Source organism: Chrysochloris asiatica, unplaced genomic scaffold (assembly GCF_000296735.1).
Source record: "Chrysochloris asiatica unplaced genomic scaffold, ChrAsi1.0 scaffold00005, whole genome shotgun sequence".
Classification (NCBI taxonomy): Eukaryota; Metazoa; Chordata; class Mammalia; order Afrosoricida; family Chrysochloridae; genus Chrysochloris; species Chrysochloris asiatica.
Window position 1 is genome coordinate 4,031,951 of NW_006408523.1, and position 15,454 is coordinate 4,047,404.

A 15,454-nucleotide genomic window follows, 5' to 3' on the forward strand; every position below is an offset into this window, starting at 1 on the left:
TGTGGGGCACTTCTACTCTGTCACTTAGAGTCATTATGAGTCAAGCAGACTTGACAGCATCCAACAACAATGATGGTAATGATCATGGAATAATAGTAATAATGGTAGGTCCTTGTGGCCTTGCACCCAGGAGTTCACCCAAAGGCCAAAATATATGACAATGTTGGTACTTAGTAATGTCCACAGCTTAGAGGACTCCTGGTGTTGTGCTGTAGGATAAGTACTGGACTGCTTACCACAAGGTCAGCAGTTCAAACCCACCAGCAACAACTCAGACACTTTATGGAGTTTCCAAGAAGTGACTGGTGGGTTTGAATCACTATTCAATCTGTTGCCTCCTACTAAAGAAGAAAATCTGTGATGACTTCTAAGAGGAGGAAGAATTTAATTAAAATTAGCATGGTTGTCATTAAATTAACAATCAGAAGTTTCTAGGTCAGTTAAGCCTTTCTCCCTGAAAAAATAAGGTCTTTCCAAGCTCATTACTGTCCTGTGTTATCACATTTTGATTTGTCATACATGTTACCAGCTACTGTTCAGTCAGTTCTGGCTTATAGCAACCCCATGTGTGTCAGAGTAGAACTGTGCCCCAAAGGCTTCTCAGTAGATGAGTTTTCACAAGTAGATTCCACTCATGGTGCCCCCGTGTGTGTCAGAGTAGAACTGTGCTCACAGGGTTCTCAGTGAATGATGCTTCATAAGTAGATTCCACTCATGGTGCCCCGTGTGTGTCAGAGTAGAACTGTGCCCCACAGAGTTCTCACTGGCTGGTGTTTCAGAAGTAGATTGTAAGGCCTTTCTGCCAAGGCTCCCTAGGGTGAACATGAACTCCCAACCTTTCCGTTAGCAGCTGAGCCCTCTGACCCTTTACTCCACTCAACCACTCCGTCATATGTGTTACTCACTGGAAGAAGGAGCATTTGAAATATACCTACTCCTCACATATTTACTGTCCAACATTTCACATTTACAACATTTAGTAAAAAAAATCTACTGACTATTTTGTGCATTTACGACATATGTCTGGCAACAACGAGTGTAGAGGTGAGAGGCAAGAGAAACGCTGGTTGTGGAGGTGAAGAAGGTCTTGTGTCAACGTGGCTGGTCCATGGTTCTCAATGGTTTGGCACTTATGTAATGATATCATTTGGCAGTTATGAACGATGAAATTTGGCAATTATGTAATGATGTCATTGGCAGTTTTATAATGATGTCATTTGGCAGATAGGTAATGATGTCATGGCAATTGTATAATGATTTCACTTGACAGTTTTGTGGTGCTGTCATTTGACAGTTGTATCATGATATCACTTGGCATTATGTAGCATAGTGGTTACGAATCAGGCTGCTAACCTCAAGGTCAGCAGTTCAAAACTACCAGCTGCTCCGTGGGAGAAAGATGAGGCTTTCTGCTCCTGTAAAGGTTTACAACCTCAGAAAACCTATACAGGGTTGCTATGAGTCAGAACCGACTCCACAGCACGTAACAACAACAACAACAAATGATAGAAAAAGGTCAAAATGGATGTCAGAAGAGACACTGAAACTTGCTCACCAGCATACAGATGCTAAGGCAAATGGAAGAAATGAGGAAGTCCAACAGCTGAACAGAAAATTTCAAAGGTCAGCTCAAGAAGATAAAGACAAATACTACAACAAACTGCAAAGATCTGGTATAAGTCCAGCCGGTGTCTCCCTCTGTTGTGCATAGGGTCACTATGAGTCGGAACTGACTCAACGGCACCTCACAACAACAACATCAGAAGGAGAGAGCAAAGGGTGACTTGGACTAGGCCTGAAGCAGTAGGGCTGGAGGCGTTGGATTGGGGTGACATTCTGGAGAGAGGTCTGATGGGACATTGGTGCTGTAGAAATTTAGAGGCAGAAATCCCCAGAGCACAGCTGATCAGAGGTGTGACTTGCTTCATATGAAGGTAGGCTCACTCAAGTGGTCTCCTAAAGGGAGGAATGGGCCACAGGCATTACTCCCTGGTGCCCCATTCAAAGGCCTAAAGATGGCGGCCCTGGAAACCCAGTGGGACAGCTCTACTCTGTGAGTAGGGATTAGAACTGACTGACAGCAGTATAATCATATATAGCCTTGGGAAGCCAACGGGGAAGCTCTCTGTCCTACAGAGTTACTACTTGTACCTTTGATCTGGATTGATTCATGCACTGATTCATAATTGATTCCCATTATGTATTTTCTCAAACAGTAATCGTGTTTGTTGATGGAATCCTGGCATGGCACTGTAGGATAAGGTCGGTTTGAACAGCAAGATCAGTGGTTCAAACTCACCCACCACGCCTCAGAAACCCTATACAGGGTTGCTATGGGTCAGAACGAACTCGACAGAACTTATGAACAATACTCCTGTTTAGGGGGCAGTGGTGATTCGTGGTAGAATTGTCTCCATCCATGCAAGATAACAGAGTTTGATTCTTGGCCCGTGCACCTCATGCACAACTAATATCCATGAACCTGTCAGTGGAGGCTTTTGTGTTGCTGTGAGGATGAACACTTTTCAGCGGAGTGTCCAGACTAACACAAAGTAGGAAGAAAGGTCTGGTGATATAATTCTGAAAATCAGTCAGTGAAAATCCTAGGGTACCACAAAAGTCTAACCTACAGACCCTCACAGGGATGGCACAGGATGGGTAGTCTTTCATTCCACTATGCATGGACTCACTATTAGACAAGGCCAACCCAGCAGCAGCTAGCAGAACATAACATAGGATGATGTAACACAGCACATTATGGTATATTACATGGTGTAATATACCACAAACTGTAGCAGAATGCAATATAGCATGAAGTAACAGAACATGATGTAAAGTAATGGAATGTAGCATCATACATCATGGGAAGTGACATTACATGATGTAGCATAACACAACGTAATGTCACATAGCATGATGTACCAGCGTAAGTAGCATAGCATAATGTAACATAATGTGATGTAACGTAATGTAATTTACAATAGCAAATAAGGTAACGTAACAGCATAAGTAATGTACCATAAGGTAATGTAACATAACATGATGTAACATAATGTAATTTACAATAGCACATAACATAACCTAACATAGCATAAGTAAAGTATCGTAAGGTAATATAACATAATGTAATTTACAATAGTGTAATGTAACATAATGTGATGCAATGTAACGTAATTTACAATAGCAAAAAAGGTAACAGCATAATGTACCATAATGTAATTAATGTGACAAAATGTAATTTACAATAGCACATAACATAACCTAACATAGCAAAAGTAAAGTGCCATAAGGTAATATAACATAACATAATTTACAATAGTACATAATGTAACATAACAGCATAATGTAATGTACAATAACAATGTAACAAAAGCTAACATAATGTGATGTTGCATTTAACATAGTGTAAGTAACAACGTAATTTAACGAAATGTAACATAACAATATTATTTTTTTAAAAAGAAGAAGAATGCTGAGAGAAATATGTTGTTGTTGTTGTTGTTAAGTGCCATCAAGTTGGTTCCAACTCATGGCGATCCTGTATAGAGTTTCCGAGGAACAGCTGGTGGGTTTGAACTGATGACTTTGTATGTAGTTCGCAGTCCAGTGCTGATCCCACAGAGAAATATAGGAAGCAGAAAACAACACACCAATTTTATCTAGTATCCTTTTATTAAGCCTGAAGCCTTGCCCCATAAAGAGTACAAATGGAGCAAATATGCAGTCCCTCCTTGGGTAGTCATTTTCATCCCCAGAAGATAAGCCCGGGTCATCTTTGTGTGACATCACATCTGTGCTGAGCTCCTTTGTCACACACCTTGTCTTGTCCACACAGGGTACCCAAAGCAAAGGAGCACCACTCCCCGGAACGGGTTTCCTCCCAAGCCCGACCTGCAGGCCCGCGAGGCTGAGCGGCAGTTTGTTCAGCGGCTGAAGGACAAGTGTGAGGAGCAGTCCCGGCAGCTCAGCCTGGTGCGTGCTGAGCTCAGGAGAGCCATCCGCGGCTTCGGTGCCCTGGCCGTGTCCACCCAGCACTTCTTCCGGAAGGTAAGGCTGCTCTCGGCAACCACTCCTGAAGGTCTTGTCGTCTGAGTGGTGGGCGGTGATGTGTATAAGGCAGTCCTGGTGGTGCAGAGGTTAAGCACTCCGTTGCTAACCACAAGATTGGCAGTTCTAACTCACCAGCTGCTCAAGGTTGAAAGATGAGGTGATATGCAATCGATCAAGATGGGCAGCCTTGGGAACTCCATGGAGCAGTTCTCCTCTGCCCTGTGGGGTCACTATGAGTAAGGCTGGACTCGGTGGCAGTGGGTTTTATTAAGTAGCTTTGGTTTTAGTCCTGTTTATACCTCTAACTCAGCACGTTGCCTTGGGCAAACAGCTTCACTTATCTGAGCCCCTGAGGACGCATCACTAAACCAGTTTTAGGTGCTTCTTGGAATGATAGCGAGATGCTGGGTATTCTGTGATGGGACTGACTTTCCTAACACAAGTTCTCCTCACTCCAACTGTGTTTATTAATCACACTCCTCTGCCAGGTTGTTGAGGGAACTCAGGTGGTACAGTGGTCAAGTACTCAGGTTCGAAGCCACCAGCCGCTCCCTGAAAGGAAATGAGGCAGATGCCTTCCATAGAGATATACCATCTCAGAAACCCTAGGGAGCACTTCTGCCGTGTCCTATCAGGTCACTCTGAGTCCATGTTGGCTCCACAGCAGTGGTTGTTGAAAGACACAGTGGGCTAAGCACTGGGCTGCTAACAGAAAGGGCAGCGGTTTAAACCCACCAGTGACTTTGTGGGGAAAGGAGGAGGTATCCTTCTGTAAAGATGACAGCCTTGGAGACCCTACGGGGCAGTTCTCTGCCCTATTGCCTCACTATGGGTCAGAACTGACTCAGTGACCGAGGTTTGGGATTGGAGTTGGGGGTTGTGCTTTTCAAAATGTGTGCAGCGTGTCCTTCAGCCACCTAGAATGTCTTGGGGACAACTTTCCTTCCCACCGGAATGACGTCAGGTCCCTCGGGGCTTCCTTCCACCTCCTCCCTCAGAGGAGCGCCATTCTTGGGGGCTTCAGGTTGCTATGACTGTTGTGTTTCTAGGGCCTGCTGTTCCTATCAGACCTCCAGGTGCCCTGGAATCTATTCTGACTCATGGATGTCCCGTGTGTGTGTGAGAGCAGAACTTCATGCCACATTCGGCAGTTCAAACTCACCAGCTGCCCCATGGAGTATGGCTGTCTGCTTCCTTAACGACGTGCAGCTTTGTAAATCCTATGGGGCAGTTCTACTCTGCCCACCCTTTATGAGGCGGAATCCATTCCACATTCCACAACATCGACAGCAGTGGGGTTTGTTTTTTGAGGGGAGGCTTGGAGGGGGGGAGAGGGCAGAACTTTTGCAGGTAGATTGCTGATGGCATTGGATGTATATTGGAGGGAAGTCATAATACATACACACAATGGCTCTAGAGTTAGCCCCAACTTGTGGCAACCCTGTGTGTGTCTTAAGTACAACTGTGCTCTGCAGGTTTTCAAAGGCTAGTTCTTCAGAAGTAGATCTCTAGGCCTTTTTCTGGATGGACTCAAAGCTCCACACAGTCTGTAGGGTAGTAACTGAGCGTGTTACATGTTTGCACCCCCAGGGACTGCAATTATGGGACATGACTAGGGAAACAGACTCCGAGATCCAGATAAGAACTGTCATTTCTGCCCAGTGCTTCCCAATTCTGGGGGGAGCAGGTGTGAAGGTGGTCAGCTTTCCCACCTGCAGGGAATCCAAGATACCGCATTTAGGGGTCAACTCTTGCCTCTCACTTCTCTTGGGCTCCAGGCAGCTCTGCACAGCAGGACCCTCAACCACAGCCTTGACAGACCTGCTGACACCCACAGCCCCAGACCTCAGGTGGTGTAGGAATCTGAGGGACCCCCCTCCCCGCGGGACTCACGCTTCTCAGGGTTCCAGTGAATCATTGTCTTTCCTCACTGCCCGATTCCTGGGAACCCTGCTCTTTTGCGCCCCCTGGTGTCGAATATGTGAAACAACACACCACAGTCCTGTTGTATAAAGTAGGCGCTTCACCTTCTAGCACCAAGTTTTATACACGCTCCAGTTAAGGGTTTGTTTATTTACGTCTTATTTTTAACAAGATGTGGCTGTAGGATCAACATTGAACTGTTAACTGCCAGATTGGCTGTTCAAACCCACCAGCCGTCCTAGGAAACCCTAGTAGGGATCACTATGAGTCAGAACCAACTCGCTAGCACTAAGATTATCCTTGTTGTTGTTAGGTGCCATGCCATCTATGAGTACCGACTCATAGCGACCTTATGCACAGCAGAACGAAACACTGCCTGATCCTGGGCCAGCCTCACTACTGTTGCCATGCTTGAGTCCATCAATGCTGCCACTCGGCCAATCCATCTCGCTGGGGGTCTTCCTCTTTTTATCTGACCATCCACCTTACCAAACATAATAGCCTGCTCCAGCGACTGGTCCCTCCTGACAATATGTCCAAAGTATGAAAGACGAAGTTTAGCCATCTTGGCCTCTAAGGAGCACTCTGGCTGCACTTCTTCCAAAACGGATCTATTGGTTCTTTTGGTAGCCCATGGCACTTTCAGTATTCTCCTCCAACATCATAACTCAAAGGCATCAATTCTTCTACAGTCTTCCTTATTCACTATCCTGCTTTCACATGCATATGAGGTTATTGAAAATACCATGGCTTGGGTCAGGCGCACCTTAGTCCTGACATCTTTGCTGACATATTTGCTCTTCAACTTTTAAAAGGTCTTGTGAAGCAGATTTGCCTAATGCAGTACGTCGTTTGATTTCTTGACTGCTGCTTCCATGAGTGTTGATAGTCAATCCAAGAAAAATGAAGTTCTTGACAACTTCAGTCTTTTCTCCATTGATAAGAATGTTGTTTATTGGTCCATTGGTGGTGGTTTATTTTTTTTATTACTTTGCATTGGGTTTTTGTTATCATTAACTTTATGAAAGTAATACTGGATGATCTTTTTCATTAACGAGTCCTGGTGGCCCAGCAGTTAAGGACTCAGAAGTTAACAGCAAGAAGGTTGGAACTTCAACCCCACCCAGCGGCTCCGTGGAAGAAAGATCTGCTGCCATAAAGACGACACCTAGGAAACAATTTGGGGCAGTTCTGCTCTGTCATATGGGGTCATTATGAGTTGGAATTGACTCAGAGACAACAGCAGCTTTTCATTGTTTTTTACTCAAAAAATATTTAAATATAAAATGTGTAAAAATTAAATGCCACACATTTGTGTACTTTCTAAGCTTAAATAATATAATGAATAATACATTACCCTCTTACATCTCAAAGTGTATATATATATATATATATATATATATATGTGTGTGTGTGTGTGTGTGTGTGTGTGTGTGTGTATAGTATTACTTTCACTTATTTGAATTTTTATTACACAAATTTCTAAACATGAAAAGTGGGGGGAAATAACATTCAAATACCCCCATCCATATTTAACATGGATTCCTGGTGTGGCGCTGTAGGATCCGCACTGGACTGTGAACCACAAGGTCAGCAGTTCAAACCCATCAGCTTGCCCCTCGGAAACCCTATACAGGGTCACTATGAGTCAGAACTGACTCAAGGGCATTTAATGACCACAACATTTAACATGTGCTGACAGGTTTTTCATGTTCACTTCCTCTGGGCTTTCTTGTTGATCTTATTTAGGAGCTAAACCCACTGCTGTTGAGTTGATTCGAACGGTCAGTGACCCTATACGACAGTAGAGCTGCCCCTAAGGTTTCCAAGATGGTCGATCTTGGTTCGATGGTACTGATGCAGCGGCACCCACAACACCACCCAACTACACTGTGATGATGGGGTTCACGTATTTACAGTAGTGGAGCTCACTTTAAGCAGACATGCTATGTACCAGCCACAGTTTAGAAAATAGACATGGATTATGCCCTTTGGGAAATTCATTTAAATGACCCACTTCTGTGGAGACATTCAATGGAGTTCCTGAGACATCCACTGCAAAGCGGACCAGAGACGGCTGTGGTGTGGCTGTCTGACGAGCCTGCTCCTGGCCCTTACCCCTGTTGCTGCCTGGTTTCGGAGAGCCTTGAGGATTCTGCTAAAAAGTACTGCTACAAAATGATAAGAAATCTTTACTCAACAAAGATGCCAAAACATGAAGCTATTGACTGTTTCTTCACACATCTTCCATCTAGGTCTATACTCTTCTGAAGGCTGTTTCCAGCTCTCTAACCCTTCGTGGTGTGGCACTGTGGGTTAACAGGCTGAACTGTAAAGTCCATTTGAACCACAAGGTCAGCGGTTCAAGCTTACCAGCTACTCCTCAGAAACTCTCTACAGGGTTGCTATGAGTCAGAACTGACTCGACGGCACTTAACAACAACTCTTCCTCTGGAGTCCTGGTCTGGCACTGTCAGAGAAGCATTAGACTGCTAACCACAAGGTTGATGGTTCAAAATTCACCAGCCACTCTTGGAAACCCTCTACAGGGTCGCTATGATTGGAACCAACTCCGTGGCACACCGCAACAACAAAAATGCTCGCCTGAAGAATTCTCTGCTCTTTACTTGCTACCAGATCAACAAGGCTGTTTTGGCATCTTTAACGATCCCAGAAACTTTGCCTTTGAAACATTCTTTTGAGTTTGGGCGACAAAAAGAAACCTGAAGAGCCAAGCTCAGGGCTGTAGGGTGGGTGGGGTAAGCGGTCCCAGTGAAATTCTCTCAGCACAGCCCTTGCCACCCTGGAAGGAGGAACAAGTGCCTTGTCATGAAGGAAAATAATTCCTTGGTGCAACTTTTCTGATGTTTTTCTCAGTAACGTAGTTTGCAATGTTCTTAAAACTTTGTAATAAGACCCTGTGATCATCCTGTGTCTTTTTAGAAAATCTATTAAGGTTATACTTTGGAAATCCTAATTAAAACTGTCCCATAGCATTTCTGAGATGAACTCTCAGTCTTGAATTCATCTTTGAGATCGTCCCGTTTCCCCTTGAAAAGATTCACCCATCTAAAAACTGGTGTCTTATGTGGGGAAACATTCCCGTAAACTTGTTGCAAAGCTTCAATGATTTGGAAGGATATTCATGAGTTTTGTCAAAAATTTGATATCAACCTTGACCTTACTCTCATTTTTCCCCCTGTAGCACAAAAAGAAACTTTTTTTTGTTTTGTTTTTTTAAGTCACCCTAGAGCCCTGGTGTGGTACTATGGGTTAATGCTCCAGACTGCACAGCCCTTTGAACTGCAGGGTTGGTAGTTCAAGCTCACCCGCTGCTCCTTGGAAACCCTATACAGGGTCGCTATGGATTGGAACCAACTCGATGGCACTTAACAATCACAACAAGATTAAGAGAACTTGTTTGCAGCCATCCACTGACCCCAGAGCCTTGTTTAAACACTTGTTTAGCATAAGCTCCCACGTATCTGAAACGGAACCCTCATAGCAATATGTTTTGACTGTTGTTATGTGACGTCAAGTCGGTTCCGACCCACAGCAATCCTGTATAGGGTTTCTAAGGAGTGGTTGGTGAGTTTGAACTGCCAACCTTGTGGTTCAAACCAACCTTGTAGTCCTGTGCATTAACCCACAGCGCCACACATGGGTGTAAATGGCAGGAGAGAAAAGGTAATCCTCTGAAGTAAACGTGGGGGCCATAACACAGAAATGGCATCAAAGGTAGAAGTTCACAGGACAGATTGTACAGGGAACAAAATGAACACAGGAAAGTTTTGTGCTTCGGGGAAACAGCTGGACGTGTCAGAGGGAAAGAACCAGGAGAGATGAGGAGGAAAGTTATTGAAAAGGGGAACATTCCATACCACCAAAGCCAATGAAGGAAGCAATTTCTGAAAAGTGTGAATTATAATCCCAGGTATTAGAACGTGGCTGAGAAGGACACAGAGTGAGAAAATACCCTGGAGGGAATCAGCTCACAGGGTCCTGCTTCCTCAGGGCGAATTATCGGGCTTGTGCCTCCCTTTAGCCATGTTCGCCTGAGAGCCATGACCGTGGCGCCATCTAGAGGACATTGTCTGGAAGTGCAAACCTGCATCCAGTATTACCTTAAATCCAGGGACCAATCCTAGGACAAGAGCCCTGGTAACCCACCGGCTGCTTCACAAGAAGAAGATAAGGCTGTGTGCCTTTGTAAATATTTTCAGTCCCTGTGGAGCTGTTCAGAATCAACGCTACAGCCATAGTATCTCTATTAAAGGAGCCCTGGGCATGCAATGGTTAAGAGCCTGGCTGTTAGCCAGAAGGTCAGTGGTTCAAACCCACCAGCTGCTCTCAGGTACCAACTCATAGCAGCCTTATGCACAACAAAACGAAATACCGCCCAGTCCTGTACTAACCTCACAATCGTTGCTAAGCCTGAGCCCATTGCTCCGGCCACCGTGCCAGTCCATCTCTGACCCTTCACTTTATCAAGCATGATGTTCTTCTCCAGGAAGTGGTCCTCCTGATAATATGTCCAAAATATGAGAAACAAAGTCAGGCCAATCCTGTCTTCCAAGGAGTATTCTGGCTGTACCTCTTCCATCTCATATTGGTCAGGTAAAGATTGTTGTTGTTACGTGCTGTTGAGTCTGTTCCAGCTCACAGCGATCCTGCATAGGGCTTCCGAGTGACCGGTGAGTTTAAACTGCCAACCATGCTGTTCAAACCGACCTTGAGGTCGAGTCCTTCTCCTACAGTACCACACCAGGAATCCAGGTGAAGAATTGTTGTCGTCAAGTACTGTCAAGTCAGTTCCTACCCATAGTGACCCTCTATCGTTTCGAAGGAGCAGCTGGTGAGCTCGAACCATCGACCTTGCAGTTCATACTGAATTTGCAGTCCAGCACATTAACCCACATCACCACACCAGGACTACCCATATAGATTCTGTGTAGGGTTTCCGAGGAGCAGCTGGTGAGCTTGAACTGCCAACCTTGCAGTTTAAACTGAGTTTGCAGTCCAGTGCCTTACCCCACCATGCCACCGTTCTACCCTGTCACACTAGGTTGCTTGGTACGGACTCGGCAGCATCCATCAACAACAACGTTGCCACAAAAATCAAGCACGGCTTTTTCACTAAAGTGTGAAATGCTCACCTACCAAGTCCATATAGTTGATTGAAATTGGATTTAAAATTAAAAACACATCCCTGCTTTCATTTCTTGTTTTGTCCCTGGAGGTACATTATGAAAACAGAAAGAAAACATACGCCGCAGTATGCTGCAGTCAGATTGTGAGGTCATTCATAAAAGGGGTTGTGTATTGCTCATGCTTTAGAATCAGAAAAATCCATATCTGACATCCTGTCCCTGCAGAGACAGAAAAGGAGTGGGTTAGATGTTGGGCCACTAACCACAAGGTTGGTGGTTCAAACCTACCGGCCGCTCCCATAAAGATTTACAGTCTCAGAAACCATAAGGAGCACATATTCATATTTTTGTTTAATCAGAGTTCCTCTGATTTTGTAGCAATACTTGAGATTTAGCCTCTTGTCTACCCCATTACCATCAAATTAGTTCTGAGTAGAACTGCCCCATAGGGTTTCCAAGGCTGTCTGTCGTCTTTACAGATGTAGGGCTGCTAACCACAAGATCAGAGGTGCAAACCCACCAGCCGCTCCTCGGGAGAAAGATGAGGCTATCTGCTCCCATAAAGATTTACTGTCTCAGAAACCTCACTGCTAGTAGGAATCAACCCAGTGGCAATGACTTTGGGGTCATCTTTATGGAAGGGGATTGTGGGCTGGTGGGTTTGAATCTTTTGGTTACCAGCTTAGAGCTTGACCTCTGAGCCACCAGTCTCCTTTTTTACTCACCACCGCTGGAAACAGAGAGCTGGGGGAACGGAGGGTAGTCTTGCTGACTCATGTTTGAAGAACAAATGGAGACTGTGGTCATGGTCCACACAGAGGGGTGATGGTGGAGACAGAAGTCGATGAGTGCTGGAGAAATAGTTCAGGGGTACCGTGACTAGGCCTCAGCCTGCCACTTCCACCAAGGTCTCTCACGCTAGACCTGCCCTGTTCCATCCCCTCATCCAGTGCATATGACCAACAAACCCTATCAGTGGGCGCGCACCGAGAGGGGCATATGGGCTCACCGTCCCAGTGGGAAAAGGGCACACAGGGCTGGGCGACAGACCATCCTTCAGTGCTATCTGCCTCTTGGCCTTCTGCCATTGAGTTGACTCCGACACACTGATCCTACAGGTCAGAGTAGAGCTGCCCCCATTGGGTTTTCTAGGCTGTTATCTTTATGAAAGTAGGTCGCCCAGAGGTTCTCTAGTGGAGCAGTTTTTGGGTTTGAACTGCTAACTTTAGGTTAGCACCGAGCGCTTTATCCGCTTTACTACCAGGGCTCCCCATCTATTTATAACTGCCCTTGAAAATCATCCACAGGCTCTTTACAAAGCGAAAGACTTCCTCCCTGACTTCTGTCTCCATAATAGAGAAACTTACTCATGCAGAACATATAAAATAGTTCAGAACAGTCACTTCAGGGCCCATTTTAAACAAGGTGACCTATATTGTATGTAATTAAACCTGGAGTGGGTTGCATTTTGAAAAATGCCTTTGAGTTAATGAACGCCTTTTTTTTTTTTTTTTGGCAATGCACCACAACAAAATCCTCAAAGAAAAGGGAAAGAACACACATGTGTGTGTATTTATAAACCAACCTCTTGGTGTGAATGTTTATATATGAGCGGTTTTCAAAAAGCTCATGGAAAAGCTTCCTTCTCTTTTCATTCCATTTTTCCATGAACTCTTTCATGCCCTCTCATAGATCGTTTAAACTCTTTATTGTGAATTGGGCAAAGGTTTACAGAGTAGATCAGTTTTCCATTCAATAATCCACACACAGTGCTTTATCTTACAGTGCCACACCAGGAAAAAAAATATGTATTGTGGTTGTTAAATGCTGTCGAGTCAGTTCCAACTCATAGCTACCCTATATATGGTTTCCAAGGAGCAGCTGGTGGGTTTGAACTGTGGACCTTGTGGTTCGCAGTCCAGTGCTGATCCTACAGAGCTACACCAGGGGTTCTACTGTTGGTGTTAAATGCCGTGCAGTCGGTTCCAACCCATCACAATCCTATATAAGGTTTCTGAGGAGCAGTTGGTGAGTTTGAACCACCGACTTAGCAGTCCTGTGCATTATCCTTCAGTGCCACACCAGAACTTCATCTATATATCAGCAAATATATACGCAGGCACACACACACACAATGTACTCTGTCACTGAGTCGATTCTGACTCATACTGAACCTATACAGGGTTTCTGAGACTGTAAATCCTTATGGGAACAGACAACCTCTTTCTCTAGCAGAGGTTCTGGTGGGTTTGAATCACCAACTTGAGGTTAACAGCCCACTGCCTAACTCACAGCGTCACTAGGGCTTGCTGTTGTGGTTGTTATGTGCCATCGAGTCTGATCAGACCGTGGATAGGGTTTCCGAGGAGTGCCTGGTAAGTTTGAACTGTCAACCTTGAGGTTCAAACGGACCTTGTGGTCCAGTGTGTATCCTACAGCACCACACCAGGACAGAGAGAGCTTGATTTCAAGGAAATGGCTCACACAGCTGGACAGACAGACTAGTCCTGAGTCCGTGGGCCAGATGTCAGGTGGGAGGCTTCACCTGACTCACATAGCTGCAGGGCCTGATGAGCCCAGGTGGGGCGGCAGGTCAGTGTCTGCAGAAGTGAATGAACCCAAGGTCGGCAGGGAAGATGGCAGGCCACTGGACATCTTCAGGATCAGCAGGTAATGCAGCCAGCAGCTGGCTCGGGTCTCATTAGACAATTGATGAGTCAGCTCCAATAACAGAAAACAACTTTGCCAGAGTCCACAGGTATGTAATGGTTACGAATCAGGCTGTGAACCTCAGGGTCAGCAGTTCAAAACTACAAGCTGTTTCACAGGAGGAAAATGAGGCTTTCTGTTCCTGTAAAGATTTACAGCCTTGAAAACCCTGTGCAGGGTCGCTCCGAGTCGGAACCGACTCGACAACACATTACAACAACAACAGGTACTGGAGACAGGTAACACCCTCGAGAAAACTCCCTTTCAGTTGATTGGCTGCTCACAGCAGATCTCACCATGGAAGTGATGGTGTTCCATTAGGTCTCCTTGTAAGGGATGATTACATCGTAACAGTCAAACCAGTAAGCATCCCGGCCCAGCCACCCTGACACTCAGCCCTACCCATGACAGTCATCTACCCCGTGAGAGCTCATGGTCTCTGCTACTTGTGACTTCCAGGAACCAGGTTTTGTTTCATCTCAGTTCTGACAACAGCTCGGATCCCAGGAAACCTGTCTAGCTGCAAATGTTGACATCATTCCAGCTCATGTAACTGCAGACAGCCAGTACCTCCACCAGACACAGCCTGGAAATGACTCCAACACAGCCACCCACAGCGTGGACCTCCCCCAGAAGTACTCCCAGTCCACTGCTGTGTCCCAACCAGGCGCAAACCAGCTTTCTTTATGTCAGTGCCAACTCATGGAGACCCATGTGTGTCAGAGTAGAACTGTGTTCTGTACAGCGTTCTTGGTTGCTGGTGTCGGGAATATATACCAGCTGTGTCATTCCGTGACGCTGTTTGCATTCTTCCAGTTGTGTGTCTTTTCTCACCTTCCGTTTCTGAGTTCTTGCTCCACCATTAGCTCATTGTCCCTGAGGTATCCTGTGTCATCTTAGACAGGAAGTTCTTAAAAGAACATAAAACTCGAGGCAGACGTTTTTCTACTATGATTTTATTGTTTGGTTTTAAGAGACTTCAGGGGGCATTTTTTAAAACTGTTTTATTGTGAATTATGTGATAGTTTACATGGAAGAACATTAGCTTTACATTCATCCTATCGTATACCGTTACAGTGCCATGGTTACAATCCCCTCCACACATTATCAACCAATCAAAGGGTGCACCCCGCAAGCCTGCCCAGGGGCATTTTTGGCTTAAGATTCAAAGATGATTTCAGGGCAGTACTTTTAGAGATTCAGCCAGCATAGGGTTTTCAAGGCCTGGTTTTTCATAAGTAGATTGCCAATCCTTTCTTCTGAGGGACCTCTGGGTAGACTCCAGCTACCACTCTTTCAATTAATAGTCAAATGTTTAACCATTTATTTCCCCAAGGACCTCCTGCTTCTGTAATCAGCCTGTCCTAATCTACAATGCTTACCTCAAACAGTTATTTCTAGTTGAAAACAGACCATAGCTCCTGCTTGTGTGGTGCCTGTGGTCTGCACCATCCAGTTGTGTGATTGAGGGGGAGGACCACCAGGTCCATTAGTAGCACTAGTATTAGGATCCAATTCTATTCTCAATTGCAGCTGGAGCCATTCATTCATGAAATCGGTCCATGAGGTGCCAGGCATCTTCTGCACTCGGCCAGGAAGTGAAACCAACATAGGAGTGAACG

The 15,454-nt window shown here is 45.3% G+C and overlaps 1 protein-coding gene across 1 annotated transcript in view; it reads left to right on the top strand.

Annotated features, from left to right (window-relative positions):
- MTUS2 (microtubule associated tumor suppressor candidate 2) overlaps positions 1-15,454 on the top strand; it is a 321,539-nt gene that overhangs the window by 217,026 nt on the left and 89,059 nt on the right. Inside the window, exon 6 of the mRNA XM_006831945.1 lies at positions 3,836-4,047. Within this exon, the coding sequence (XP_006832008.1) occupies positions 3,836-4,047 (212 nt within the window). The remainder of the gene's footprint in view (positions 1-3,835; positions 4,048-15,454) is intronic.